This window comes from Aspergillus aculeatus (genome assembly GCF_001890905.1).
Source record: "Aspergillus aculeatus ATCC 16872 unplaced genomic scaffold ASPACscaffold_12, whole genome shotgun sequence".
NCBI classification, from domain to species: Eukaryota; Fungi; Ascomycota; class Eurotiomycetes; order Eurotiales; family Aspergillaceae; genus Aspergillus; species Aspergillus aculeatus.
Genome location: NW_017962987.1, coordinates 259749 through 286815, shown reverse-complemented (window position 1 = coordinate 286815; position 27067 = coordinate 259749). Strand labels below are relative to the sequence as shown.

The 27067-nt window shown below is 53.1% G+C and overlaps 10 protein-coding genes across 10 annotated transcripts; 6 read left to right on the top strand and 4 right to left on the bottom strand.

Annotated features, from left to right (window-relative positions):
* Positions 1-6: 6 nt before the first annotated feature.
* On the top strand, positions 7-1206 carry ASPACDRAFT_62147 (class I SAM-dependent methyltransferase; the record flags this gene model as incomplete). Its single annotated transcript, XM_020203762.1, has 1 exon — positions 7-1206. One exon carries the CDS (start codon positions 7-9, stop codon positions 1204-1206), a length of 1200 nt encoding a protein of 399 aa, XP_020054218.1.
* A 1491-nt stretch (positions 1207-2697) lies between these two features.
* ASPACDRAFT_122596 (thioesterase family protein) lies at positions 2698-4216 on the top strand. Its single transcript, XM_020196553.1, has 4 exons — positions 2698-3160; positions 3239-3247; positions 3384-3554; positions 3623-4216. Exons 1-4 carry the CDS (start codon positions 2789-2791, stop codon positions 3977-3979), a joined length of 909 nt encoding a protein of 302 aa, XP_020054217.1. The 5' UTR covers positions 2698-2788; the 3' UTR covers positions 3980-4216.
* A 4582-nt stretch (positions 4217-8798) lies between these two features.
* Positions 8799-12488, top strand: ASPACDRAFT_1889793 (putative ubiquitination network signaling protein). Its single transcript, XM_020198549.1, has 2 exons — positions 8799-10799; positions 10853-12488. The coding sequence occupies exons 1-2, from the start codon at positions 9053-9055 to the stop codon at positions 12166-12168; spliced, it is 3063 nt and encodes a 1020-aa protein (XP_020054216.1). The 5' UTR covers positions 8799-9052; the 3' UTR covers positions 12169-12488.
* Positions 12489-12568: 80 nt separating this feature from the next.
* ASPACDRAFT_122587 (flavin reductase family protein) lies at positions 12569-14093 on the bottom strand. Its single transcript, XM_020196552.1, has 2 exons — positions 13875-14093; positions 12569-13815 (listed from the first exon to the last, which is right to left on the bottom strand). Exons 1-2 carry the CDS (start codon positions 13918-13920, stop codon positions 12836-12838), a joined length of 1026 nt encoding a protein of 341 aa, XP_020054215.1. The 5' UTR covers positions 13921-14093; the 3' UTR covers positions 12569-12835.
* Positions 14094-14166: 73 nt separating this feature from the next.
* Positions 14167-15119, top strand: ASPACDRAFT_80003 (mitochondrial 54S ribosomal protein bL31m). Its single transcript, XM_020205541.1, has one exon. The coding sequence runs from the start codon at positions 14389-14391 to the stop codon at positions 14878-14880; it is 492 nt and encodes a 163-aa protein (XP_020054214.1). The 5' UTR covers positions 14167-14388; the 3' UTR covers positions 14881-15119.
* A 39-nt stretch (positions 15120-15158) lies between these two features.
* ASPACDRAFT_80002 (sorting nexin 1) lies at positions 15159-17463 on the bottom strand. Its single transcript, XM_020205540.1, has 6 exons — positions 17370-17463; positions 17243-17302; positions 16699-17183; positions 16245-16625; positions 15592-16194; positions 15159-15541 (listed from the first exon to the last, which is right to left on the bottom strand). Exons 1-6 carry the CDS (start codon positions 17401-17403, stop codon positions 15398-15400), a joined length of 1707 nt encoding a protein of 568 aa, XP_020054213.1. The 5' UTR covers positions 17404-17463; the 3' UTR covers positions 15159-15397.
* Positions 17464-17802: 339 nt separating this feature from the next.
* On the bottom strand, positions 17803-19137 carry mde1 (methylthioribulose 1-phosphate dehydratase MDE1). The gene is made up of 3 exons (XM_020205539.1): positions 18658-19137; positions 18114-18589; positions 17803-18050 (listed from the first exon to the last, which is right to left on the bottom strand). The coding sequence occupies exons 1-3, from the start codon at positions 18790-18792 to the stop codon at positions 17939-17941; spliced, it is 723 nt and encodes a 240-aa protein (XP_020054212.1). The 5' UTR covers positions 18793-19137; the 3' UTR covers positions 17803-17938.
* Positions 19138-19461: 324 nt separating this feature from the next.
* clxA (calnexin) lies at positions 19462-22062 on the top strand. Its single transcript, XM_020196551.1, has 5 exons — positions 19462-19826; positions 19891-20173; positions 20236-20366; positions 20424-21077; positions 21138-22062. Exons 1-5 carry the CDS (start codon positions 19701-19703, stop codon positions 21630-21632), a joined length of 1689 nt encoding a protein of 562 aa, XP_020054211.1. The 5' UTR covers positions 19462-19700; the 3' UTR covers positions 21633-22062.
* A 379-nt stretch (positions 22063-22441) lies between these two features.
* ASPACDRAFT_122574 (CoA-acylating methylmalonate-semialdehyde dehydrogenase) lies at positions 22442-24750 on the top strand. The gene is made up of 3 exons (XM_020196550.1): positions 22442-23306; positions 23363-24000; positions 24062-24750. Exons 1-3 carry the CDS (start codon positions 22571-22573, stop codon positions 24476-24478), a joined length of 1791 nt encoding a protein of 596 aa, XP_020054210.1. The 5' UTR covers positions 22442-22570; the 3' UTR covers positions 24479-24750.
* ASPACDRAFT_122573 (uncharacterized protein) lies at positions 24709-26077 on the bottom strand. Its single transcript, XM_020196549.1, has 4 exons — positions 25807-26077; positions 25692-25733; positions 25173-25622; positions 24709-25079 (listed from the first exon to the last, which is right to left on the bottom strand). Exons 1-4 carry the CDS (start codon positions 25858-25860, stop codon positions 24957-24959), a joined length of 669 nt encoding a protein of 222 aa, XP_020054209.1. The 5' UTR covers positions 25861-26077; the 3' UTR covers positions 24709-24956.
* Between the last annotated feature and the right edge of the window lie 990 nt (positions 26078-27067).

Here is a 27067-nt window from a genome sequence, read left to right as displayed (position 1 = left end):
TCTGAAATGGATATCATGTCAAATGGACCGGCGGTTCTTGCGCCTGCCGCAGCTTCGGGCTCCGACCTTCATTCCACCGCCAGTTCGACCGGTATAACCCTGGCAGCGACGTCGACCTCCTCCCTCTCCTCCCTCAATGACTACTCCAATTTTCCCTTGAGACGCCATGGCGATCGCACGTATCTCCGAGACCCCGACAACCAGTATCCTCTTCCCTGCGACCTTCCTGAGATACACCGACAGACCTTGCGCTCGCTCATGCTCATGCGCGTTTTTGGTGGGCCGTTCTGCAACCCACATTTGGCCGACTGCGCCCCGAAGCGAGTCTTGGAACTCGCCTGTGGTTCAGGACTGTGGTCAAGCATGTGCCATGATTATTTCGCTCGTCGCGGCCACCGCACCGTGTCCTTCAACGGCATTGACATCGTCTCCGTCGCACCCGACCTGCGCAAAAAGGGTGTGAATTGGCAATTCAAGCGTCACGACCTACGGAAGCCCCGCCTGCCATTTCCCGACGACTATTTCGATTTTGTCTTCATCAAAGATGCGGGTATGTGTCCTTCCAGTCCGGCCCAGCAAGCCTCGGGATTGAGCGAGCCGTTGCGTGTTCTCAAGTCCGGGGGTATCTTGGAAGTCTGGGATTCCGACTGGGTGTTCCGCTCTCTGCTGCCCAATCCGGCACCCGCTCGCAAACTGGCCTCGAGAGAACAAGAGACCGCCGATGCGACCGCGACGTACACCTTCTCGTCTGCCACGCCATTCACGCGCGCCCAGAACAAGTTTCTCCAAGACTACAATACCTGGCTTGAGAAAGCGTTCGATCAGCGGAGATTGACTGCTTTACCATGCGCCACGATGGGCCTATCCTTCAATGCGGAGGTAGACGTCCTTGAGAAGGTCGATAGTCGTCGCATTGCCATTCCGTTGGGCGAACTACGCTGGGAACGAGAGGGGTATGGAAAGGAAACGAGTGGTGGAACTCGAAGACAGTTGACGGCCGATCAGTTATCCATCCGACGCACTGCGCTTCTGACGGTCATCCAAATGATAGAAGGCATGGAGCACATTCTTATGGAGGCCAGCGGGAAGAGCAAGGACGAATGGGATCGCTGGTGGGCAGCAATGATGACCGATTTGTTCCAGAAGGATGGCCTCGCGAACGGGGAGTGCTTGGAAGTGAGTGCTTGGTGGGGTCGAAAGATATAGGCGCCTTTGCCGGCGGCCAGGATCGAGAACTCAACGTTTGGTGTTCAGGCGAATGAGAGGAAAGGAAAAAGAAAAAAAGGAACCGTGACCATTTCTCTTCTCATATTGGTGATACCCCCACGTTTCTCTCTTTTTTTTCTTGGTTCAAATTGCCATAATATTTATTTCTGTATAATTTTTGCTGCGACGTGTGTCGGATGCGGATGGTTGGGTGCTATTTGTTCTCATAGCGCTGTTTCAACGTGCGATACCGCTTGAGGTAGTAGCTGTGTGCTTCCATCAGTATCACTGCTCACACTGCACCCATGTGTTTATAAGTTTATGACATAACGATATATTGAGACTGTACATCCATAGGAAACATCAAGAAATTATGATCAACCGCATCGGATTTGGGAGGGATCAGTGGATAGGTAGCGTGGATCAGTGCTCGTCGGCGAGGTGTCAAAGCAGACGGGAGCAGTAAAGGCATGGGTAGTACTTACAGAGCCTCGATTTCTAGATGTTTGAAGGATAGAAGGTTATTGATTGGTTCAATGAAGCTGCTGCAATTGCAAACAAGTGAGGCGGGATAACGCACCCTTCTTGACGAACTCCGCTCGTGCTATACCTTTCCGAATCTGCTCTTCATTATCCAGGTGTGCCTGACTGCTAAATGCCTTGTGTAGCCTGTTCCGGAAGTAGTCGTAGCCCAGAGGATAATTGCGGCCGAGGAAAAGGAGCTCTGTCGATCGATCAGTCAATAGCCATAGACTTTAGTTACGGTGCTAGGAATTGCTAAGCACAGCAGTGGAAACTTCTGTCAGGGGTGAGATATCACCAACCTTTGTAGATATTGATAACTTGATAGCGCAGTTCTGAGCTAGTCATGATTAATCCATTCAGTGTGAGGAATGTTGAACAGTGAACAGTCTTTGGGCAGAAAGATAGCGACGAGGAGATGAGGAAGATAGGAAGGCGACGATGGGTTGTTGCCGCTTGGTGGGAATGGGGTTGTTTGCTACCGCCGGAACATTACCGATGACGTCGTCACCCGGCGGCCAGTTTTGTATTTCTCGAGCCTACAATCAATCCTACAGGAAGATGCAATCCGTGATCCATATAGCTTATGAAGTGCTTGTACAAGCTAGTTGGGCATCAGAAGTGATTGGTGGTCATGTAGAGTACCCCTTAAGGTAGCAGCGTATACATAAATTTGGCTCGTGCCACCCCTAACAACCCGGCTCTGCGATCTGAATATGACGCTGTATATGATGCTTTACGCTGGACGGACGCTAAATCCACCATGAATGGTAGCAGATATATACTGTAGAATTCCAAAAAGGCGACCCTAGAGGCCCATGTATTGATTCGATTGACTTGGTTCCCAAAGTAAACCTCTGTTGTTGTGGCCTCGACTGGCCTCGGCCCTGCAAGGCCGCGGGAAGACGGAAGAGGAGTGATTGAGTGGGGTTAGCCGAACAGCTCCCCGGCGGAGAACTAACCGACCAGCTTGAGAGGTGCTTCGAGACCATCCAAGCAACAGCTCCATCTACGGTTCCTATCGATGCTATAGTTACTGACCACACCCCTTATCACCACCATGGCACAGCTACAGAGCTTGAGAAGGCAATGCCTCCCCCTACAATCTCGATCCTTCGTAACGACTATTCGGTCTCTCTCGACCTCTCCTTCGCCGCAGAATGCCCCCTCGTCGACAGCGAAGTCCCTTTCGGCAATAGGGCCCACCACGAAGAAGCCACACGGCATTGATCCCCGATGGCTGACCATGACCAAACGTAGACTTGGTCGCTGCATGATGTTCGGTCTTAAGCCGTCACAAATTCAAGAATCTGGCGAATTACTGCAACAGATCGCGCGGGATTGGCGAGAGCTCGTCGCGGGTAGCGAGGGCTATCTGACCGATGCATCGAGAAGAGGCTTATTCAAGCAGGCTGTCGCATGGGGCGAGATGGTACGATGGCCGAATCTCGCATCCCGCTGAAGCGTTTAGGAGCCGTGCTAACAGCCAGATGTCGCTGCGGCGCAATAGGATAGCATGGTAAGCCGACCCCTCTCAATGAATGCTTCTATGTATAGCTTCCTAACCACCTCGGCAGGGTACATATACCTCTCTTACCTAGGATCCGGCTTTGATTCCAATCCAAGTCCGCCAAACACTCTAACGAGGAATTCTAGGGCATGTCAACAATGTCACCTACGCTCGGTACGCAGAAACCGCCCGTGTGTATTTCACCCGCAACTTCGCGATGCACATCGATCCGGCCCATAAAAAGGAATGGATGAACCTCGTCAGCTCCCGAGGGATCGGATTAATCATGCGAAGCATCAAGATCGATTACAAATTCGTATGACCAGAACCCGCTCCCCCGAACGATTTCACGAAACTGATTGCCGAGTTGGCGTGCGTGCGCAGCCGATGATCTACCCCGACCAAGTTACGGTGTATCACAAACTCGTCCACGACCCTGCGGCGCCCGACACATCACCGTATGCATTCCAGCTCCAGGCAATCATCCTCTCGGAGGCGCGCTTCCGACCCGCCGCGCGCGTCCACGAGGATCTGGTCACATATGACTACAAGCAGGCCAAGAAGACCGCGCTCCCACCTTTCCTGTTTGAGCAGCTCAAGAAGACCTGGGAGCTTCAAGAGCAGGCCAAGGAGTATTGGCGACAGCGCATTCTGGACATCGAAGCGCGGGTTCGGGCGCTGGAGGTTGAGAGCTGGGATCGGCAGGATGCCGTTGAGGATACCGGCTCTGCCAAGAAATGAGGACCTCCCCTCCACCAACTTGCGGCTTTGCGGGCCAGACCCTGTGGTTGATTGAGTGGAACCGAGACATGGAGGCTTTGGCTATCCGGTGACAGAAGGCGTTGGCAGTGATTGCCAACTTAGATGCTAGCCAGATACAAGCAAGTGAGCACGAGTTCGTATAGAGCCGCTTAGCGAGCAATAGAAAAAACTGCACTGTCACATGTAGACATTTGTTCGGACGTAACTAGCTCTGTGCCACCGGAACTGTATTGTATATACTAGACGGTGTGGTACCTCCCATCCGAAACAGTCGCGATTTGCCGCACCGCAATGCCTGCCAGTATGAAACAAAGCTGATATGTTCTCATTGAGTGTGGCGGTGCTCCGCCCTAGCCAGTCAGCAAGCTAATTAGTCCCTGATGCTCTTAGGCTGTCAAGTCTCGACACATGCTGACCTGGTCTCGTCGTACTCGTTTACACCAGATATAGCTACTCAGTACCCACGCGAAAGCTACTTCTTGACCTCGATGAAGAGATGCCAATCTTATGCTATGGATCATGCATACCCACGATTCCGCAAAGTATGTTTAGGTTACTTCTGCTACCTAGGTACCGATCGATTTGAATGGTGTCCAAAGGAATCTCGGAAGAAAGCCGACGACGAACCGTCCCGACTCAGCCCTTCCAGCCCTCCGTAAGGATCTGGAGCATTTATGATTGGTCCCGATATTCTTTCGCTGAAGAGTTCGTCCCGAGAAAAGAGTTTTTCTGCTTGCATTTGGAAAGTAGACCAGTGAGTCACTGACAGCCAGCTTGATCGAAACCAGATCTCGTTGACCAATGGGTGAATATTCTGGAAGAGGTCACTCCTCATCAGCCCATCGATCCCCGTCACAAGGGAGACACGGGGAAAACCCTGTCAGGATTCGGAGTGACACGATGAGGAAGAAATCCTCTCTACGTATTGCTTCAATTCCCCAGCCCTTCACTTCAATTGAGGGGAAAGAGCAAGAGAAGGGGGGAAGTTGTGCCCGACTGTAAATAGTGCGAGTTCGCAGACCGGGGTTTGCCGTCTGGAAGTAGTAGATGATCGTCGACGCCTTTCCGCTGGTAGTTCTGGCGGTTTACAGAGTCGTTTCTAGTTCTCTAGCAAGGCTAGTCTAAAACTGCTCTGCTAGCAAAATTTGGGACTCTGGGAGAAAAAAAGGTCGAAGGCTCGAGATTCCTTGGGTCCGGCCGGCGCCACATAAGAGGGTGGTGGAAAAGTCTCCACACCGCGTGGGTCTCTTTTTCTTCGCCTGTGAAAGTTGTGAAGAGTCTCGCTCGCCGAAAATAGATTCGCGCGGGACCGAGGCTGAGTAAAGCTGTCTGTATGGTAACTATCGATGAAGTACAGCGATCTTGCCGGTCCCCGTCCGGACCGAGACGGCCTTGGTGACTGTTGCCCTGGCATATCAGCATCTTATACACGGTTATAGATTTTGTATGTGGAAGAAGGTACATCTAAACTTTGTTTAACCAGAGAGACCTTGGGTGAAATTGGCCACGAGGGAACCGGAGACTTGGTGCGAAGTCTTTACCGTATCGTTATCCCTCTCCAGGGAAGTCCTATGGTACTGTACCGCGGCTTCAGCTAGCAACGAATATAAAGCGGCATCACCTCCATTGTTGCTGGGTCATTGCGAGATGAACTGCTTCCATGTACTGTATCTAGCCGAAACCCCAGATAGAAACGTATGTCTCGAATTGTGGCACAGGAGGACGGATTCTGGACTCAACCGCCGCCGATGTACAGTACACTCTCCCCCCCTTGCATGTGGGAGGTTTCCAATATGCACTTGATGCCACTTGCAGGATGATGGCCGTATCATACGTACAGCAAGTTGTACATCTCATTCTGGGGTACATCTCACCATCTGGCAGGCAGGTGGTCAAGATGTCGAGCCGTACATAATCAAGCATGACCAGCGGAGATCTGACTTAATGATGTTGGGATGGTCTACTCCGTTCTCCGGACAGATTCTATACACAATTTAGTCACCACAAGTTTGTATTGAGTATAAGCCAGGCGGCCAATGAAGATTATTTACAGCTCTCGGATCGCCAGATTGGCTTCTTCACGCTTGGACCTTCGCCTTTATCGAATCGATAGCCTGGAAAGGTCCTTATCTTATTACTTTGAATATATTGGTCTCAATCCGACTTTGCCCTTTCGAGGAGGATTTCCCCATAGCCTAGCACTCTTTTGATCCTTGCCTGGAGGGGGAAATGGGGGAGTGATTAATAAGAGTCTTTCCTGCCTTGTGCTACATGAGTAGGTATCCGGGGAAGGGAAACTCTAGATGATCGACCCACAACCTACTTGCTATTGACTACCTGACGGCATTACCGTTTGACCTCTCATTCCAACGGTTAGATTTCCCTCTAGCAAAACCAACTGGCAACTGACAACGGGCATGAAGATACAGCAGTGATCTAGTCGACGAGCCAAGGATGACCAAGCCTATCCATCATCTGACAAGACTTGCGGGGTCGCAATCGACCGCTGGGCCAAGTCAAAAGTGAGCTGGACGCAATTTGCCCGTTCGGGGACATGGCCGGTCGATCCCCTCCGCAGGGATTGTATCTTCCCTGCCCCGGTCTCTGAACAAACCCATTTACCCTGGATTCCACATCTACCCTAGACAAGCGCATGGGCTTGCTGGCTCATTGGACAATGCAGACTGGACAGCGATATCGTCTTTCGTTCCGACGGCCCTTAAGTGGGAGGTGCTGAAGAGACATGGCAGGCCATGATGTTAGATGTTATCCGACAGGCGGCTGGTCGATGATGAAATACCGTATCTTCAGGTATGGTACCGGTTTCGTCAAACAGCTCTCTCCAACCTTGAAGGTAATCGAGCTCTCCACACTTGACAGCTTCGGACAACCGCAGGCTACCTCAAGGTTCGTATAATCAAACAGCTGCGACGACCTCGCTAGCATTCTCCACGTCCCCAGATTATTTCTCCCTGTCTAGGTCCTGTAGATTCAAAGGTGAATCTGCAAAGTATATTGTCCTTACGAATACGGATGATGCACTGGTGGCGCGATCAAGCGAGTGTCAACTGACTTGTCACTGACCCTAGCCCGATAAGACCAGTGCCAGAACTTAAAGACGCTTATCTAGACCTGAAACATATAACTAGTGAGGTCGTGTGTCTGGCAAAGATCTCCTTCCCTCGTATCCTCGGCTATGCGTTCGTTATCTGGGCTTTAACGACTGCAAGTTGACGGAATGACCAAATGATGCGAGGGGGAGAGTTTCAACTGCATGTATCCCAAGTGCGGCCTAGAATTGAGCGTCCGTTGTCATTTCCTCGTACATCTCAAGGAGCACACGGGTTTCCTAACCCCCCCCCCCTCACAAGAGAAGCCTACGTGGGATGGGATCGCCAGATCGCCCAGCCTAGTTGTGCCCTAACGCTGGACCAAGCGCATCAACCCCGGTCATGTCAAAAGCCAAGAGCATAAGACAGAATCAGTGGGCGAACGCGCGTGAAGGAGGGGTAAAGCGTGAGAGGTGAGCAACAATGTCCTTTGCAGACCTATCAAGATAGCTTGATTGCAGCCAGGCCGGGGCGAACACGTAGGCTCACGAGCCCGTTTCGTCTTATGGTCAGTCCGTCCATAGAGGCTGAGACTCAGACCCCGCTGATCATATTGGCCGGGAGAAAACGAATTCGAATGTACTATTCATGTGAGAGATACCGGCACGCTGTCGGTGATGCCATCATGATGTTGTACTGGAGTGTACTGTACTGTACTCATGTGTGTTGGTGTAGTGGTGGGTTAGAGACAGCATGCACGGTAGTTTGGCTAGGCGGGTGAGCGGCCCGTTGAAGATCAGAGGTGGGCGTTTGTTGATTGTCCTCAACTCTGTTGGAGGGACTGACAAAGACTGTTTCGGATAGCAACGTTTTTAGTCTCAGCCATGAGAACAGAGAGAGACCCTTTGAGTTGGTCTCAGCGTTGGGGGGGGGGGGCGAGATTGTGGCTGAGGAGCCAGGTGTCTAGTTTCTGCATCGAGCTGTCAGACAACCGATTGCTTCGGGTGTCAATCTCTGGTCTTGTGTGAGCGTGTATGTATAGAATTTGTCCATTTTTCAAAGTGTTTCGAGATAAGAAAGATGAAAAAGAAAGATGAAAGAGTACAAGAAGTACAAGCCACATAGCTTGTTGTTCGAGATGAGTGAGTATACTAGTTGCTGTTGGTGGTAGACTCAGAAATTGGATAGTTGAATGCCCGGGCGTGTCCTGCATCAGCCCATTCCCATCAGCCAACCGGAATCCGGCGCAGTGCGAGCCACGTACGGTAATGTCAGGTACTGTGCGGTTCTTGATACGACATAGAGTATCAATGCCTGAGGACATCCAGGTGTTTCTTGCCTGAGACGACCCTTCTTCTTTTTTTCGGCGCTCTGACGATCCGTTCCAAGCTTTTGCCTGGTCTTTTTCCCGCCGCTTCGTCTATCCAGAAACCCAAAAGTCTTCTAACCAAACCTCAGTTACCTTCATTTTTCCCTTCTCTCTCTCACTCTCACTCTCATTTTCTTACCTTCTTCCACCTCTTTTCCCCCTCCACTTTTACCCCCCCCGCCACCTTTCCTCTCTCTCTGTTTCTTCTATTCTCTTCCTTACTCGTTCTTCTCCTACAAACCCACTTCTCAACTCACACCCACCCCCCTCTACCCAATTCTGATCCAATCCCATTTCTTCTTTCCTTTCCTTTCTCATCTTAGTTCTAGCTCCATCCCATTCCCGTCCATTTCCTCTCTTATCCTTTCCCTGTCATTCCTTTTTTTCCTTCCCGCACGCTTCCTTGTATTGAAACCCTTCTCTCCCTTTCTCTATCTCTTCATCCCCCTCCCCCAAAAATAAAACATCATCTCTGCTCACCATATCCCGCACTTCCTTTTCTTTTTCCGGCCCCCCCCTCCCCTTCCCGTACCTTTTCCGCCGCTGTCTTCGTCTTCAATTCTCGCCTGGTCCAAGTCCTTGGCTCCCTTTTGCCAAGCTGACTCGGACCTAGGTACTTAGGCTCCTTTGTCCATGCCACGTTCATCGGCTACGGCTAGGAAGAGTCATAGCAATCGAAATGAGAACGGTCTGGTCGGTCCCGGAAAGAAAGTGAACAAGCAAAAGTCGAATGGAAATCTGAATGGGACCTCGGCCAGCACCTCGAATCCGACTTCTGGCCCTTCCACCCAGGTCGACTGGCAACCGTCCCGCTCGTCCAGCGACTCGGCTCTAACTTCAACCGCCGCAACGACAAGCAAGGTGAACGGCAACACTGATTCTTCCAAGGCGGAGGGTAACGGACGAGGTCAACTGAATGGATACGCAAAAGGCAGCGCGGACATGTCATATGGTCAGACGAATGGTGCGGCGCCGCAGAATGGCGGACTCGCAGCCCAGGCGTCGCGTCGGACGGACAAGTCGGTGACAGGTACCAAAAGGTCGGCCTCCAGTGCTTCGATTAACCCGCTCCAACTGGCGTCCACGATCCTCAAGTCTTGCCCGATGTACGACACGATCGCGATCTTGATCTTTCTGCTTCAGCTTCCGCCTATGGTTCTCACTCTGGTTCAATTCTTGTTCGCTTCCTTGACCTTCATGCCTCCTGGTGGCGCGTCTTCCGGCTCCCTGACCTCCAACTTCGACATCTTTCAGGGTCCCGCCGGAACACCATCGCTGGGTACAATGATTGCAATGGATGGGTTCTGCCTGTTGTTCTGGGGCCTCTTCATGTGGACCTGGGCGCAGAACTTCGCCCTAGATCTCGCTCACGTGCAAGTCGCCATCACCCTTGGCGGCGGAGGCTCTGGAAAAAATGGAGGGGTCAATGCGCTCTGTGTTGGCATCGTCCTCGTATTACATCTTATCCGCAGTAAAGGTATACAGGATTTTGTTATAGGTCATCTGCTCTCATCCAAAATCGTCAGTCCCGATCTCCTCTCGCAGTATTCCCACCTTATGCCCACCGAATTCCGACGCACCGAACCGCAAAGCTCTCCGAGCTGGATGCGGAGTTTACTTGCGGTGCATATATTGGCTCAAGCTGGTACTGCCATGGCGAGACGGTCGATGGCTAAGAACCGATCTCCGGTGCCCCCTCGGAACGGCAAGCGCGTGGATACCGAAGCGTCCGCCGGCTCGCAAACACAAATCGATTCTGCATTCGAGTCCGGCGCCAGTGTCTCTTCCTATATCGGTGCCGATGGCCAGATTGTTACGCCCGCCACTCACAAGGACGGTCGCGATAGACTGATCTCGGCCAAGAAACGCAGGAGGCAGGCGAACCAGGTTCGGAATCGTCAGCCTTTCTGGGCCGCCCTCGCAAGCACGAAAGTAACGGTAATGAGGGAATATGAGCATTCTAGGGCTTTATCGAAAACTGGCAGAGGTCTCGCAATGACGGAAGAGGATCTACAAGGAGTGTCTCTGGATGACGGGCTTGTTTGGATAACCGAGATTGATAGCTCTACCATCAAGTTTGCAGCGGGCGATCTTGCTTCGCCCGATGATTCTTCAGTTTCCGGAGCTTGCGAAGCAGGACGTCTTGGAGGTGAAGAAACGGAACCATTCTACGTCTGTGTTAACGGTGCACTGTGGGCGACCGCAGTGATCAACAAAGTACAGGATTCGTCTAAGGGCTCACACACTGTGCATTGGCGGGGTGAAATTTCGGGTCTCGCGCCGAACTGCGCCTACACCTGCTCTTTCATGCGGAGCGATACTGACGAGGAAATCTGTGTCATGAGCGTCAAGACCCCCGCCGCAAATGACGCAGAGCAAGGTACTATGAAGCCTCTTCGCAATTGATTTTAATATCGCTAACGTCACTTTTAGTATCTTCGGTATCAGTTCCTCCGCAGCCAACGTATCGTCCGTCTTCCCCGACTACCACACTCAAGAACTCGATCGTCAACGCCGAGGTCAAGCTGAATGAGAAACGCTCTCGGCTGAGAAAGGCCAAAAATGATCACAAGCTCGCAATCTCGAAGATCCGGAAAGAGTTGGAAAACTTCAACCACCGGCTACAGAGCGGTACGGATGAAAATCGACAGAAGCAGCGCTCACTACAGCTCGAAAGGAATATCAAGCAAACCGAGGAGGCCACGGCTGCACTCGAAAGCCAGCTGGACACCTTGCAGAACGTCCCGGAGGAGGAACTCGAGGAATGGACAAACCAGAAGGCCAAATTCGACCAAGAGTTGGAACAGCTCAATCTGGCCAAGGAGGAACTCGTTGCTGCTCGAACTGCAATCTCCCGTGAGGTGTCATCTTTGGAAAGTGAATTGAATTCCACTGTGCAGAGGAAAGAACGCCTTCAAGGCCGCCGGACTCGCGTCAACGAACAGTACGAGCGCATTGTCTCTGCTAACGCACAGGGTCTTAACGAGAGGGAGCGTCGTGCTGCGGAACAATTTGCGAGGGAACAGGATCAAGCCAAGCTGGAAGTCAGCTTTAACGAGCAATTTTCCAGCATCGGTCAGTCTGTGCAGGAGTACCAGTTGCGCACCAATCAACTCTGGCAGCAAGCTGCCGCTATTGAACAAGCCATTCAGCAGCAGCAACAGCAGCAGATGCTCCTGGACCCCGTCCCGCTCACTCCGGAGGGAACTCTGCCCGGCACGAACCCTCTCACCGATGCACCCAGTTTGTCCATCGCCGCGTTGACGGCTGCTCCCACCACCCGATCAATCTTAGGACTGAGTTTCCCCGCGTTGAAATCCAGCCCTCTTCAGCAGACCTCGTCCCCTGTCGGTGACTCGCTGTCTCACCCGGCCAGCCCAGTTCAGGCACCCTCTTACCTTGCGCACTTCCCGACATCTCCAATCGGCCATAGCGGTACCTACTTCGATGCTGATTTCGCTACACGGGACCGCTCGTTCTCCAATCGATCTGCACGAAGTAGTCTGTATGGGTCTGATTTTATGGACGCCCACAGCCGTCGACACCCTTATCAGTTCGATCTGTCGGATTCGGTTGCTGACAAGCGGAGCGTCTCTGGCTCAGATGGCAACGCTCAAGGTGCGAGTGTCCGACCCATTGCTAGCCCGTTCCAGCGGGCCGGCAGCCGGGGCAGTGGCAGTGGAAGCGGCGGTAGTGGCAGCAGCGGCAGCGGCAGCGGCAGTCCCAGCTCGACTGGCAAGGGCAACTAGGATTTTGAGGTGGAGTTTCTCGCTCTGGGACACCTTTCTCTCAAAACTCGTTGAATTCCTTTCCGTGTTTGTTGATCTTCGTACGTGATGCTACAGGTTGTGTGGGTGATCGTATGTCTTCGGGTTTGGTGGACCGACAGGGTTGGTTGAGCCTGGAGCTGCGATGCTTGTTGATCTGGTTCTTATCGCAAGCCTATGAACAAATAAAACCGTGTCATTAAGTAGAGTCTAAACTTCCTACATTGCGACGAAAGAAACTTGTTGCATGAAGTCTGCTTGTAGTAATCAGGACTAGAGATCTATAACCTTTAGAACTTGTGTTCAGTGCATCCGACTAATGCTGTAGTGTCTGTAGTGTATGTAATGTTGCAGTGAGTAACTAGCTTGCACAGCCAGTAGCCAAAATTATTGCATGCATCTTAAACCAACGAGCCATTCACACCTCTATATCATCTGGTATATATTTCAGACATCAAAAATCTCTATATAGCAACCCCTCCCAATGAATCAACCAACAAGGGTATAGGTACAGTACACTCCCACTCCTACTCCAACTCCACCGACCCGACTATTCCCAACTCCCACCTACACAAGCCCTATCTTCCAAGCATAACATACGAATCCAAGTCCATCCAATATACACCACTCAAGGGGGGGGGAAAGGGATTCAAATCTCTTTCCCAATCTCCCAAAACCGCGTATCCGCATACGTTAAACACAAATCCTTTGCGTCCTGCTGGACCTGGTGGTCTATCATCGTGGCTGCTGCTTCTCCGGCATGTTTTGGACGGGTAATCGCCCGCACCACCCTCCCCACCACGATCGTGTGATCCTGCACCTGGATCGACTGCGGTAGCACTCGACACTCGAACACAAAGGGGAAATCGTCCACCTTTTCTTGGTCTTTCGGGTTTGCAGCACTTCCGGGAGATCGATTCCTGCGCCGTAATAACGGGAGAGGAGGGGGGTGTGCGTCTTTGGTGTTGGGGTTGGTGCTGCTGACGTTCTCGCTTTCGACGGGCGAGGGCGGCAGAGCCGCGAATTCATACCCCGCTGTCCCCGGCTCCTCCTCTCCTGGTTTATCTCCTGTCTCCGGGGCAGGCAGAATCCCTAGGCGACGGTTCCCGCGCGAGAAGTCCCGGGCGAGGGCGGCGGTGCGCGGATGCGGGGCGAGGAGGTGGACGAGAAAGCGGCCGGAGGACTGGAGGGCGGTGAGGGTTTCGGAGGGGCGGCGGACGTTGAAGGAGATTATTGGGGTTGGGTGGAGGGTTACGGTGTTGAAGGAGGAGACGGTCATGCCGCGGAAGGGTGATGAGGATGAGGAAGGTTGCGATGGCGATGGTGATGCGGAGGTGCGGGCGTGCGCGTGCGGATCGGTGGAGGTGATGATGGCGACGGGGTAGGGGACTTGGCGCATTAGGAGGCGGATTTGCGTTGAGAGGTCCTGTTGGGTGGGCTGAGTGGATAAGGGTGTTTGCGAGGGTTGTTGTTCTTGTTCTTCTTGGTGTTGTTCTTGTTGGTGGGTTGCGGGGGAGGTGGTGCAGGTTCGTTTGCTGGTGATGATTGTGTGGGATGAGGGTTTCGCGGAGGTGGTGGAGGTGGTGGGTGTAGCAGGAACTGAATATGGTCGTAATACAGGGGTGAGGCCTGTAGACAATGGGTTAGTTGAAATGCGATCAGGGCGGTTCAATGGTGTTGGGGTGTACCTCTGAGCAAGCTGGAGCTTGCTGCAGTCCGGCCTGCTGCAAGCATGTGTCGAGAGTATGGAGGCATATTCGGGTGAATTGTATGTCGGAATATGCGACGATGACGGGAGAATGATTAATTTGAGCTTTATACTCAATGTTGCAGCATTAAATCGAGAACAATGCGTTATTTAGAGCTCCTCCAATATCATCCCGAATGTTTATGCAGTTATCCAAGGCAAGTTAGTTAAAGAATTACCTCCGGAGGTTCCCCGAAGCGCCGATTGTCAAGGAAAGAAAAAAGGGCCGTCGGAGCAAACTGACCGCCTACCGGATCCGCGCGCATCCCAAAATTCCCCAGCAGCTCGGGAAAAAGAAAGAGAGAGAGAGAAAACCATCCCGAATTGACCGCATCCAAATCGCATATCACATATACAAAACACATTTCACCCACTCCTTCTCTCGCTTTAATCCCCTCCAGGTCCAGGTCCCAAGACCGTGACCCGAAACTCTATCTGCAATCCCCTCCAGAAAAATGTCCTTCACCACCCCCCTCCGCCGCAGCACGGTCACGGCCACGGCCACGACGGCCCGGCTTCAACCCTCGACGACCTTCATCTGCTCGCAATGCCGCCATGCCACCCTCCTGCGCCGCCCCAAGCGGCCCTATCAGTTCACGCAGCTGATCACCCTCTCCGACGGCAGCACCTTCACGCACCGGACCTCCTCCCCGCTCCCCATCTACCGCTCCACCCGCGACACGCGCAACTCCGTCATGTGGAACCCCTCGTCCAGCCGGCTGGCCAGCCTGGAGCAGGACGAGGCCGGACGCCTGGCGGCCTTCCGTGCCAAGTTCGGTCGCGGGTTCGACACCAACACCGCCCCTGCTGGGAGCGAGGCCGAGAAGACGGCCGAGGCCGAGGCGGCTCAGGCCGAGGCCGAGGAAGAGGATGATAACCTGTTGGATTTGATCAGTTCGTTCGGACAGCAGGAGGCCGGGCCTTCGGAGAAGAAGAAGAAGTGGTGATTTGGTCTTAGTCGTTTGTTTGAGGAAGTTGAAGCGAAATGAGAGGGAGAGGCGAGGTTGATCGTTGGCCCCGGCCTTTTTTTCGCCTTCCTTTTTATCTTACCCCAGCTAGATTTGTACTATGTGATGGGCTTCAAGATGGGAGGTGTCTCTGGGATCGTTGTTGTGGGATCGTTCCTCCCCAAATTTGTTTTTTTTCAATGTACAGTATACACACACACATCGTCATCATACCACGCACCCATCTGAATGGAGTTTTCTTGTTTGTTTGTTTGTTTCAAATTTGACATTGGGATTAGTCTACATGAGGTGATGAAAAGTAAGGGCTTAAATGCGCTGCTAAACAGTTATCTGGGTTGCGTACTTGTCAAGAACTCGCCGGATATGAACAACTGTGCGCCGCACCGAGGGATTGCAATCGAGACACAAGGAGTATAACAACAATAACAGTTGGAGGGCTGTCAACGAGTTGTGGCGGGTTATCTTTATACAGAGGCGAGAGACAACGGGATATCACTTAAGCCTCTTCCGCTGTTTCGGTTGAAGCTGTCTCCGGAACTGACTCGGTTGGAGCATCGCCTGCCCCAGGTGCACCATACAGCAAATTGCCTTCTTCTCCCGCGTCGAGCTGCATGAGGAAGGTCTCCCACAGTTCGATCAACTGCATCGGTTAGCATATGGTATTTCGGAGGTTGAACCTGAAACACATACCTCCTTCTGGGCTTCGACGGCGCTCTCCAGGAATGTCTCCACACCAGACTTGAAGTCCTCCACCTTCTCCTTCTCGAATCGCTGGAGTTCATTACGCATCAACCGGCCCATATCCTCGAACAACAACCGTGCCTGATGGGATTTCCGTTCAGCATCGGCCACGTCGGCATTGATCTGCGTGAGGCGATCCTGTTGGGTCTTTCCTTGCCTGAGCAGTTTCTCCTGAGTGTGCTTGCGTTTCTGCAATTCAGCCTCGGCCGCATGCCAGCTGTGGAACGCCTTTTGTCGTTGAGTGAACGCTGTCTTGACACTGCCAATCAGTCGTAGGTACTCGTCGATGGTAATTCCGAGGGTGAGAACATCCTGCTGTGCTTGGCGCTCATACAACTCCCTAATACGCAGCTGAAGGTCGGAAAGACCCTCCAAGGGGGCCGACAGTGCAGGAGAGAGCTCGACAGCAGCCAAGGCGTGAATTGATGCAGAAAAGTCGCCCGCTGCTTCGGCCAATCCTTTCCGCTGAGCCACCACGGAGTCGACAGACTTCAGCAACGCCTTCAGCTGATTCTCCAAGGCATCGAGATAGATCTTGCGGTCATGGAACCACTGCAGATTTGTCAGTCAAGAGTTCTATGTGGCTCGGGGATGCCGCTTACGTCGTCATGTTCAACAAACTTCCCACCTCCACCAACATTAATCCCGAAAGAACTGAACATGCCCTTGCTTTGCCCGAGATCAGGTTCCCGATTTTCCTTGTTCTTCACGTCAAGGTTGAACGTGTCGCTCTCCAGAAAAATCTTCAGGTCCCCATCATGTTGAAGGATGGGATGCGCCGCAATCTTGTTCAACATGCGCTCCAGGGCAGCTCTTCGAGACTCGACGAAGTTCGTATCGAACCGACCTACTGCTTGCTTCTCCGGGGGTGGAGGAACAACGACACCGGGGTTGTTGTTGTGCATGGAGTTGTAGAGCCACAAGAAGTCGCGGTATCGCCGGCTGACCGTGAACTCCGGTTGTCTGTAGGCTTTAGAGGTCGTCTGGAATCCAGCGTTAGCGTTCTCTCAACCAAAGTGGCCGACTAGCTCGCAGCCCGACAAGCGACATCCATACCTTCGTCCTGACTTGATACACGATATGACTGCTCGTGAGATCTCCAACTTTGTGCGGGTCGCCAACAGTGATGTCAAAAGTCGGGTTCGCGGCCTTCTCGACGCTGATGCTGGGTTCGGACTGTCGCTTCGACCCCTCCGCGTCACTCGGGGGCTGCACCGGCGGAGGGCCTCGGAATCCGGCACCATCCTCTTCAAGGTTCACAGATTCTCCCAGCGCCGCACTACTGGAAGCCTGCGATGCCGAAGAGGTCGGACGCACGCCGCGCGCGCCGAACGCCTCCTTTTGCGGTGGGGTCGGAGCCTGTTCGTTGGGGCTGCTTTCCGTGGCCTTGTCTCCAAGCGGACCGAGGGGGTCGAAAGAATCGTCGACGGCTTCTAACTTGGTCGCCTGCGCATTGATCCGGCGGGTGCCTCTGGGGCCTCTTCGGACGGGAGAACGAGAAGCATTGTTAGAGCTAGCTGGCTGTGTCGGTTGGTCGGGAGCTGTGTCAATGTCGGTTAGGTTATGCGGACAGCAATAAAAGAGATATTAGAAGACGTACATGTCTCTTGAGTATCAGTTTCGGGAGCGGTGTGGGTGGGGGGCGACTGAGATGGGACGTCTGCATGCGCTGCATTAGAGGAGACACGATTGCGATTGAATCCGTGACTGCCTGATGTCTTGCTTACCGCCCCACGGGGAATCTCCTGCGTCGAGATCCATGAATTAGGATCAAATAAGAACAGGGATGCGAGAAAGATTTAAGTTCGGAGTATGGAATTGGTGAAATGGTGTCAGAATAGCGAGGAAGACAGGTACGGAGGGACGGAGGAACGAAGGTGAAGGAGGAGGTGAAGGAGGGACCGCGGGATGGAGGAGTGATTGGCGATGACGGGGAGCAATTCAGTCAGTCAGTCCGTCCGTCGACAGGGCGGCCCGCCTTGACGAGCCTGAGGATCCCGCGCCAACTCCGAATGGTTTAGGCTTCTCCCGCCAAGACCTCCCATCCAGCGAGCTGTTTACAGTATTTTCTACTTACTACTTGTAAAAAGTATGACATGAATTAGGCTTCATGTACGAAAGGATTGGTCGTGTCTACTCTACACTACAGAAATATGCTGTGCGCTTGGCATACATTCGTCATTGCATGAAAGCTCGTGTGAATCTCTCCCTTCCATAATCAACTTGACCACGCTTTCATCCCATATATATAAACTCCGCTTCGTCATCATGGCTATGCTATTAACAAACAAGATCCCTATTTCACCCAGGGAAGACCAAGCTTGTGCATTTCCACAGCCAGCTGGAACAGATAGTCCAAGCTCTCACACTGAGTCTTCGCCTTGGCAACATTGTCACCCCAGACGTAGCTAGATGCGCCCCAATTAGTCTCCAGTAAACCATACAAATGATACGCGAGCGCGATGACTTACATTCCGTGTCTACGGACAAGGACGGCATAGGTGTCCGGGTACGCATCCATCGCCTTCTCCAAGCTACCAGTCAAATCCTCCTCGAACGCCGTGTTGTCGATGATGGGGATGCGCAGGGTATCGAAGAAGCCCAGGTAGCCCTTGCCCTTTCCAGCGGGAATACCCTTGATCTGCTCGATGTTGCTGATCTCAAAGCAGGCATCGGGGCCCTTTTCGCGCTCGACCAGAAGCGTCACCAGGACGGCCCACTGGGAGTGGGTGTGAATGCAACATCCGGCGCCACGTTCAAAGGCGGCCAAGAACAGAGGAGTGCAAGCGGAGGGGTTCAGGTTGAGAGGCTTGCGGATGTACTTGCGCTCAGACGGGGGGTACTTGGGCGTGGGGAACTGCAGAACGAAGATGTTCTCAGACTTCATCATCTCCTTCTGCACACCGGAGGGCGCGATGAAGATGTGTTCGCCCTGGCGGATGGAAGTCTACACAGAACGGTTTGAATTAGCACACGCATTTTGGGTCATCCTCGAGGATTGCGACAGCTCCGTACCCCACCACCAGTACCGGTAACCCAACCCCAGTTGTAGAACCGGCGACAGAGATCGGGAATCAGGTTAGCCGGGTGCTCCGGGTCGGAGGATTGGACCAGGTGGTCATTGTTCTGGTTCTCGTGTTCTTGGCACATGGTGATTATTGTTGGGGTTGTGCCTCCGCAAATTGGCAGTGTAGATCTCGGTGGTCCGTGATGGCGGCTGGAAAGTGATCGCAGCGCCTCTTTAGTCTGTTATCCGTGAGTAACTGAAAATCTCCAGACTTATATGCCCTTGCGACAACGGTATGTTTCGAGTCACACAGCGACAAATGTTGTGGTGTGACAGGAAGAGAAGAGGGGAGGTCGAAAAAAAAGACGTTGGGCGGGGAGGGGAAGAGAAGCATCGGCCATTAATTTCAATTAAGGTAGCGGGGGGAGAAACACTTGCGCCATCGGCTGGTTGTCATTGGCGGACAGGCAGTACATGATCAATGACAGATTGGACTTGAAGCCCCCAAAGCATATTTTCCTGATAATAGTAGGGGCGCCTTTGCTCTAAAGGGATAGGCGTAGAGGCATATCTGATCTATTTGGATCTTGCGAGCACGAACATCAAGAAGGTCATGCACCACAGCTGGGGTAGCACGAGCAGTGTTTCTGCTAAATTACTCCAATTACAGTACCGAAACAGAGCGAATACGCGCTAAGACGGCGTAATTCTGTGGCAGGCTGGCTAAACCAAATCGGGCAGGCGGGACCTTACCCGCGGGCCCCAAAGAAGCAGCGGCCGCGGAAGAGAGAGGAAGAGGCCACCTGGAACTTCCCAGCTTCATGCAGCTTCTTATATAACCAACCTTCCATTTCCCCCATTCTCCCCCATTCTTCTGTCTTTACATACCCTCCACCTTCCATCCTCCCCATCCCTGCTTGTCGCCCCATTGTACCGCGACTTCTTCGAGATATTCTCCCCTACAATCACCCGACCCATCGAGGTTAATTCGCGGGTGCGCTCGTGTTTGTTTTCATTGTTCTAGCCTCCAGAGCGCCAATCCCCATTCACAATGCGTTTCAACGCTGCCTTGACTTCCGCCCTGGTCTCCTCGGCCTCCATCATGGGCATGGCCCATGCTGATGAGACCGAGAAGAAGCCCGAGACCACCTCCATTGCGGAGAAGCCTACTTTCACCGTATGTTGATCGTCGCCCGGTTCTTTCTGACCACAGTTGCATAATGCTGACTCCGCACCAACAGCCTACCACGCTCAAGGCTCCTTTCTTGGAGCAGTTCACCGATGACTGGGATAGCCGGTGGACTCCTTCCCACGCCAAGAAGGAGGACTCCAAGTCTGAGGAGGACTGGGCCTATGTTGGCGAATGGTCTGTCGAAGAGCCTACTGTGCTGAAGGGAATCGAGGGAGACAAGGGTCTAGTCGTTAAGAATGTTGCTGCCCACCACGCCATCTCCTCCAAGTTCCCCAAGAAGATCGACAACAAGGACAAGACCCTGGTTGTCCAGTATGAGGTCAAGCCGCAAAGTACGTCCTGTTCATCGCATATGTACGGCCAACTCGAAGGGTTGCTGACCATTCGCTTTTAGACTCCCTGGTTTGTGGTGGTGCCTACCTGAAGCTTCTCCAGGACAACAAGAAGCTCCAGTCTGAGGAGTTCTCCAACGCCTCTCCTTACGTTATTATGTTCGGTCCCGACAAGTGCGGTGCCACCAACAAGGTACATTGGCCTTCTGCAAACAATCGACGTGTGTGATAGCAATTAATCATTTTCTAGGTGCACTTCATCTTCCGTCACAGGAACCCCAAGACCGGCGAGTACGAGGAGAAGCACCTGAAGGCTCCTCCTGCCGCTCGTACCAACAAGGTCACCTCCTTGTATACTCTGATTGTCCGCCCCGATCAGACTTTCTCCATTCTGATTGATGGTGAGGAGGCTAAGAGCGGTAACTTGCTCGAGGACTTCAGCCCTGCTGTCAACCCCGAGAAGGAGATTGATGACCCTAAGGACAAGAAGCCCTCCGACTGGGTCGACGAGTCCAAGATCGCTGACCCCGAGGCCACCAAGCCGGAGGATTGGGATGAGGATGCTCCTTACGAGATCGTTGATGAGGATGCCGAGAAGCCCGAGAATTGGCTGGAGGATGAGCCCACCAGCATTCCTGACCCCGAGGCCGAGAAGCCCGAGGACTGGGACGACGAGGAGGACGGCGACTGGGTTCCTCCCACTGTTCCCAACCCCAAGTGCCAGGAGGCTGCTGGCTGTGGTCCCTGGACTGCTCCCCTGATCAAGAACCCCGCCTACAAGGGCAAGTGGACTGCTCCTCTGGTCGACAACCCCGCCTACAAGGGTCCCTGGGCCCCCCGCAAGATTGCCAACCCCGCCTACTTCGAGGATAAGACTCCTTCCAACTTCGAGCCCATGGGCGCCGTAAGTTATCCCCCAACATCTCCGCTCTTGCGTGAACAACCTGACTAATCCCTGGGACAGATTGGTTTCGAGATCTGGACTATGCAGAACGACATTCTCTTTGACAACATCTACATTGGTCACTCCGAAGAAGATGCCGAGCAGCTCCGCAAGGAGACTTTTGATATCAAGCACCCCATCGAACTGGCTGAGGAGGAGGCCAACAAGCCCAAGCCGGAGGAGCAGGTTGTCGAGCCCAGCGTCAGCTTCAAGGAGAACCCCGTGGCCCACGTCCGCGAAAAGGTTGATCGTTTCGTTGGCTTGGCCAAGCAGGACCCAATCGCTGCTGTGAAGCAGGTTCCTGATGTTGCTGGTGGTCTCGCCGCTGTGCTTGTTACCATGGTGCTCCTGATCGTGGGTGCTGTCGGTGCTAGCAGCCCGGCTGCCGCTCCGGTTAAGAAGGGCAAGGAGGCTGCCAGCGCTGTCAAGGAGAAGGCTGCGGAGGCTGTCAGCTCTGCTACCAACACTGGCAAGGGCGGCGCCACCAAGCGCCAGACTCGCTCCTCTGCCGAGTAAACGGGCCTGCCTTGTTGACTCTGGGGAGAGATTAGAGATGACGCGGCCCAAAAGTGAGCATTCTGTGGGGAGGGACAGCTTCCGACCCAATATTTTGTTTTCTCTCGATTTCCATATTATACCTACCTGTTGCAGCGTTCAATCCACGATTTGTTCTTTTGTTCCAAATATGTTGGTTGGTACAGCCAGAAGAAAGGCTGTTCCTGCTCCTGTCTGTGATGCGATATGAACGCCACACTCGAGAGGCCTGCCTCGAATTGTTTTGAGACCTGTAAAGTAATTGATCAGTAACTGATGGAAGAACATCAATCATATGGTTAAGATCGTCCCTAGCTTAGTAATTGAGTCTTAACCTTGAAGTATCTTCCTCCTGATGTTGGAGTTGTGAAAAGTCTCAGAAATGAGAATCCGACAATTGCATCTCTCCGCGGAAAAGAGGTAATACTAAATTCACTAGATATTAACTTATAAGTGCAAAGACTTCCAATCGGAACGTCCTGCCTAGTTTCGAGAACGATGGAAATTCCTTCTAGGTCATTGTAGTATACCTGCCGGGAGGAGCGGATGGATGAATTGAGAGATGATACTGTAGAGATGATCCACGATGGATCGAAGCAGAAATGACCAGATTGGCAAGTAGTTCCGTGGGGCATGATGATTGGTGGTCATCGCCGAGGAAGGGCGATAACCGCATTCATTATCAGTGATTGTTGTGATCCAGTGACCCAGTGACGGAGCCTCGGCGGCCAGGAACGGAGGGCCAAACCTGGGGAAACTTACTCCAACTTATTATTAAGTAGTAGCTATCCCTCCCTCCTGCAGCTTCCCCCCCTCCTTCTCCTCACGCGCTGAGCTGTCACACGTCTGCGCTGTCAACGACCTAGTTCTTTATAAATCAGTTCCCAGTCACTCTCAATTTCTCTTCTTCCCTTTTTCTCATGATGGCCGCCCATCGCTCTCTTGCCCGCTCTCTCCCCACTCTCCGCGCTGCTGCTCCCCGCACGGCCCTCACCGTCCCCAGATTATCCGCCACCAGAACGTCTGCAGCTTTAGTTTCACGATCCAGACATCTTTCTACCGCTATCATGGCTCCCTCTTCTCTTCTGACATCTTCATCCCCTTCTACCGCTCGCAGTCTGCATGCCACAGCCCAGCAACGGACCCCCGCAACCACCTCCGCGGCCTCCACCGCCACTGACTATCCTACCGATCACAGCCCTGTTTCGAGCCCCATCGATACCACCAACTTTCTGGACAACGAGTTTGTACAATCCAAGGCAACCACTTGGATTGACTTGCATGATCCAGCCACCAACAACCTCATCACTCGTGTGCCTCAGAGTACCGATGCGGAGCTGAAGGCTGCCGTTGAGTCCGCCCAAAAGGCCTTTCCAGCCTGGCGCGCGACCAGCGTGATTGCCAAACAGCAGATCATGTTCAAGTTTGTTAGCCTGATCCGGGCTCACTGGGACCGCCTGGCTGCCTCGATCACCCTTGAGCAGGGCAAGACCTTTGCCGATGCCAAGGGCGACGTTCTCCGTGGTCTTCAAGTGGCTGAAACCGCCTGTGGCATCACCACCCAATTGACCGGCGAGGTGCTCGAAGTCGCCAAGGATATGGAGACTCGAAGCTACCGCGAGCCTCTGGGTGTTGTGGCCGCCATCTGTCCCTTCAGTTAGTATATTCCCCGACCGGCGGTATTTTTGCCGAGGCTAACCGCGGGTTCCCAGACTTCCCCGCAATGATTCCCCTCTGGTCGATCCCCGTCGCCACCATTACCGGTAATTGCTTGATTCTCAAGCCCTCCGAACGTGACCCCGGCGCAGCCATGATTCTGGCCGAGCTGGCTCGGGAAGCTGGTTTCCCACCCGGTGTGGTCAACATCGTGCACGGCTCCGCCAAGACGGTTGATTTCATCCTCGATGAACCTTCTATCAAGGCTATCAGCTTTGTTGGCGGTAACCGTGCCGGTGAGTACATCTACACCCGGGGTTCTGCAAATGGTAAGCGTGTCCAGGCCAATCTGGGTGCGAAGAACCACGCCGCGGTCTTGCCGGACTGCAACAAGAACCAAACCCTCAATGCTATTGTTGGCGCTGCCTTCGGTGCTGCTGGTCAGCGCTGCATGGCCCTGAGCACAGTGGTGATGGTCGGAGAAACCCAGGAATGGCTGCCCGAGATTGCTGAGCGGGCCAAGGCATTGAATGTCAATGGTGGTTTCGAAGAGGGTGCGGATCTTGGCCCGGTCATTAGCCCCCAGAGCAAGAAGCGCATCGAGGATCTGATTGCCAGCGCCGAGGAAGAGGGGGCCACTATCCTGTTGGATGGTCGTGGCTACAAGCCCGAGAAGTACCCCAACGGCAATTTTGTAAGTGGTCTCCGTAAGTGCTGTGCACTGAATCTTGACTCATGAGATCTCTCTTCTCTAGGTTGGACCTACTATCATCACCAACGTGACCCCTGAGATGAAGTGCTACACGGAGGAGATCTTCGGCCCTGTCCTGATCTGCTTGTCGGTGCCTACGCTCGATGACGCTATCGAGCTCATCAACAAGAACCCGTACGGTAACGGCGCGGCCGTCTTCACCCGCTCTGGTCCAACTGCCTCGCGCTTCCAGAAGGACATTGAGGCCGGCCAGGTCGGCATCAACGTGCCGATCCCTGTCCCGCTGCCCATGTTCTCTTTCACCGGTAACAAGAAGAGTATCGCCGGTGGCGGTGCCAACACCTTCTACGGCAAGCCTGGTTTGCAGTTCTACACTCAGCAGAAGACTGTGACGAGCCTGTGGCGCAGCGAGGATGCGATCAGCACCAAGGCCCATGTTGTGATGCCCACACACTCGTAAGGCCGGTGGAAACAAGGGAAAAAATCAAATAGATATTAAAAATACCTTGAACGTTGCATCATGCCTATATGCGGTGTTATCTTTCACGCTGGGTTGCTGAATTAGCCTTGTTAATAACATTTGTTTTTCAAATTGAATCTCCGAGGAAGGAGTGTTATACCTGCATCTCAACGGCGGCTGGTGAACAAATTGCTGAGGATGAAGGCGTCTGTGTACTGTAATGTCAGATTCATTTCAGTTAACCGTATTGATTCGTTCGAACAAGTGCATGCATCAAGTTTTGTAACAATAATATTCAATTAGGTCTATTCTGAACAGCTTCCAGAGGAGAAACGGACAGTCTGGTCTCGGACACTGAACGAGCGGGACGTGATAATACTTTACAGTAGACCTGCCACATAAAGATGATCAGAGCACTCCTATCGAACATTCTCCCGCCCAATCCACAGTGCAACCCACTCCTTGTTGGCTGATAGAATTACTCCTTCTTCGGGCCAGCGTAACTATACACGAACCTAGCCATCTCGACGTGCTTATCCTTGGCAACAACTACACGACGGGTGTAGTAGCGTTGCCCATCGATCACCTCAAAGCCCCAGATCTACCAGCACTTCAGTCAGCGTATGCATCGATACGAGATATGCCCCGCCACCATCAATACTGATTAGTGAACGGGGGAGAGAGAAACACGAACCTGCTCTGCCGTCCATCCGTTGTCCAGACTCTCCACAAAGCTCTGGAACCACAGACCCTCGCCCTCACCGAATTCCTGGCCCAGATCCTCAACCACGAATCCGTCCACCGGCTTCCCGTCCGCCAGGATCTCTCCGTTCAGGAACTGGGCCACCTTGGGATCCTCGCTCTTGGTCAGGAACGCGAAGTTGGGACGAACTTTGCCATCGCTGCTGCTGCTCCCGCGGATGTACCGCGATTGGCCCTGCACATGGCCGAAGATGTGGTCGGTGTGTTCGCGCTTCTTGCCGTCGCTGATGCGGTTCTCACTGGTTCCCTTGATGCCACCCGTCAAGGTCTGGTCGATCTTGATGTGGATGATGGTAGAGTCCTCCGGGTCCGGGTGGGTGTCGATGTGCAGGGTGATGGTGGCGAGGTTGAGGGCTTTACGAGTGAGCCAGCTCATCCCTTGCTGTGTAGGGACTTGTTAGTCTTGGGGAGAGCTGAAGAAACCGAGGTAGAAGTGAGGGGATGTTTATACCAGTGACAGGATTGCGTCTGTAGGGTTGGACAGGGTTTTGCTCTGTAGAGGTTTCATCAGTCACGGAACGTTGTCATTTAGTTGGTGATGAAGCATCATATCATATCCAGCGTACCATTGTCCATTCTCCGCTGAGATCCTTGATGGTTACTTCTGCGGGGGCGGCCATTTTCGGTGATGCGGGGTACGAATTTCACTTAAAATGAGGATAGGTTCTAAGATATGCTATCGAGGAGTAAGGATAGAGAGGAGGAGAGGAATTTGATATATCTCCAGTAGAGGAATAAGCGAGAGGGACAGTGCAGGATTGAAGGAGCAAGTTGACGGGTGGGACAAGGACGCTTTAAAGGGTACTACTGTACATCTCGGTAACTGGTAGCTAGTGCTGAAGAGGGTCAATCGGCCCCTTCATGTGATCGTCGCTTCCCTCCACTGCAGCCTCGATTCAATGCCATTTCTCTCGATTTAATCAAAATGGGGTAATTGCGGCCGAGGTTGGCTTGAAGAAACTCCGGTCTGGGAAACATGTGTTGCGGAGTAATTCGAACCGCCGCGCCGCCGAAGACGCGCTGATCACCCTTGCCTTTGATAGTCCATAATGTTATGAATATTGTTTCTATTGTGGTTGTTGTTGTTGTTGTTGTTGTTGTTGATGTATGTACTGTAAGTTACTGAGTGTATCGATGTATCGGACTGTATGTGTGGTTTCTCGTACTGTGTTTACCCGCCCCTGGCACGTGAACAAACATTCCCCTTCACTTCCTCTCGAGATCACTTCATCTCCAGCTCTTCCCCGTAACAGTATATCAATCTTCGCACTCAGTCATATAGGTGGACGCCATGTCTTTCAACCGGAAATATGCCGGTCTTCCTGACCTGGTCAGCATATCTCCATTGGCAGCAGTCCAGCCGGACTAAAATCTAACAACAACGTGCAGGATCTCGCTCCCGACATCTACGAGACTCCCGATCTGACCGACGGGGCTTCTACTATCCCGGTTCGCTGCCATGTCCATCGTCCGCGCGCGGGTGTTCTTCCCCATTCTGACAGCTTATCGGCGAACAGACCACAACTCTGCGCACCGCCTCCAATGTAGACGACGATGCTGGCGACAACTCTGACATCGATCGCCAGGGCATCAACGCCGACGAGGCGCGCGCCCACTTCCTCGGTGCCACCGTCGACGCTCGCGAAGCCAATTTCTCAGACAGCATAGCTGCGAAACGAAAAGCATACAAAAGCAAGAACCGTCGGCGACGGAGACATGATCTTGGGGCCGACGAACTCGACGATCTCAGCGACAGTGAAGACGAAAGTGTGGAGCGCAAGCTGGCTCGTCTGCGCCGCGAAGTCGAGGAACTGAAAGATCAGCTGG

Bases quoted from the DNA above. Each gene is read 5' to 3' on its own strand.
- ASPACDRAFT_122596 (XM_020196553.1), top strand. From the start codon at position 2,789: ATGGCACAGCTACAGAGCTTGAGAAGGCAATGCCTCCCCCTACAATCT. The intron at 3,555-3,622 runs GTATGACCAGAA...GTGCGTGCGCAG, and splicing joins TCAAGATCGATTACAAATTC to CCGATGATCTACCCCGACCA.
- ASPACDRAFT_1889793 (XM_020198549.1), top strand. From the start codon at position 9,053: ATGCCACGTTCATCGGCTACGGCTAGGAAGAGTCATAGCAATCGAAAT. The intron at 10,800-10,852 runs GTACTATGAAGC...CGTCACTTTTAG, and splicing joins CGCAAATGACGCAGAGCAAG to TATCTTCGGTATCAGTTCCT.
- ASPACDRAFT_122587 (XM_020196552.1), bottom strand. From the start codon at position 13,920: ATGCTTGCAGCAGGCCGGACTGCAGCAAGCTCCAGCTTGCTCAGAG. The intron at 13,816-13,874 runs GTACACCCCAAC...CATTGTCTACAG, and splicing joins AAGCTCCAGCTTGCTCAGAG to GCCTCACCCCTGTATTACGA.
- ASPACDRAFT_80003 (XM_020205541.1), top strand. From the start codon at position 14,389: ATGTCCTTCACCACCCCCCTCCGCCGCAGCACGGTCACGGCCACGGCC.
- ASPACDRAFT_80002 (XM_020205540.1), bottom strand. From the start codon at position 17,403: ATGGATCTCGACGCAGGAGATTCCCCGTGGGGCG. The intron at 16,626-16,698 runs GTATGGATGTCG...GCTGGATTCCAG, and splicing joins TGTATCAAGTCAGGACGAAG to ACGACCTCTAAAGCCTACAG. The intron at 16,195-16,244 runs GTAAGCGGCATC...ACAAATCTGCAG, and splicing joins AGTTTGTTGAACATGACGAC to TGGTTCCATGACCGCAAGAT.
- mde1 (XM_020205539.1), bottom strand. From the start codon at position 18,792: ATGTGCCAAGAACACGAGAACCAGAACAATGACCACCTGGTCCAATCC. The intron at 18,590-18,657 runs GTACGGAGCTGT...CGTTCTGTGTAG, and splicing joins TTACCGGTACTGGTGGTGGG to ACTTCCATCCGCCAGGGCGA. The intron at 18,051-18,113 runs GTAAGTCATCGC...GGGCGCATCTAG, and splicing joins CTTGTCCGTAGACACGGAAT to CTACGTCTGGGGTGACAATG.
- clxA (XM_020196551.1), top strand. From the start codon at position 19,701: ATGCGTTTCAACGCTGCCTTGACTTCCGCCCTGGTCTCCTCGGCCTCC. The intron at 20,174-20,235 runs GTACGTCCTGTT...ATTCGCTTTTAG, and splicing joins GTATGAGGTCAAGCCGCAAA to ACTCCCTGGTTTGTGGTGGT. The intron at 20,367-20,423 runs GTACATTGGCCT...ATCATTTTCTAG, and splicing joins AGTGCGGTGCCACCAACAAG to GTGCACTTCATCTTCCGTCA.
- ASPACDRAFT_122574 (XM_020196550.1), top strand. From the start codon at position 22,571: ATGATGGCCGCCCATCGCTCTCTTGCCCGCTCTCTCCCCACTCTCCGC. The intron at 23,307-23,362 runs GTTAGTATATTC...GCGGGTTCCCAG, and splicing joins GGCCGCCATCTGTCCCTTCA to ACTTCCCCGCAATGATTCCC. The intron at 24,001-24,061 runs GTAAGTGGTCTC...TCTCTTCTCTAG, and splicing joins AGTACCCCAACGGCAATTTT to GTTGGACCTACTATCATCAC.
- ASPACDRAFT_122573 (XM_020196549.1), bottom strand. From the start codon at position 25,860: ATGGCCGCCCCCGCAGAAGTAACCATCAAGGATCTCAGCGGAGAATGG. The intron at 25,734-25,806 runs GTACGCTGGATA...AAACCTCTACAG, and splicing joins TCAGCGGAGAATGGACAATG to AGCAAAACCCTGTCCAACCC. The intron at 25,623-25,691 runs GTATAAACATCC...GTCCCTACACAG, and splicing joins CAGACGCAATCCTGTCACTG to CAAGGGATGAGCTGGCTCAC.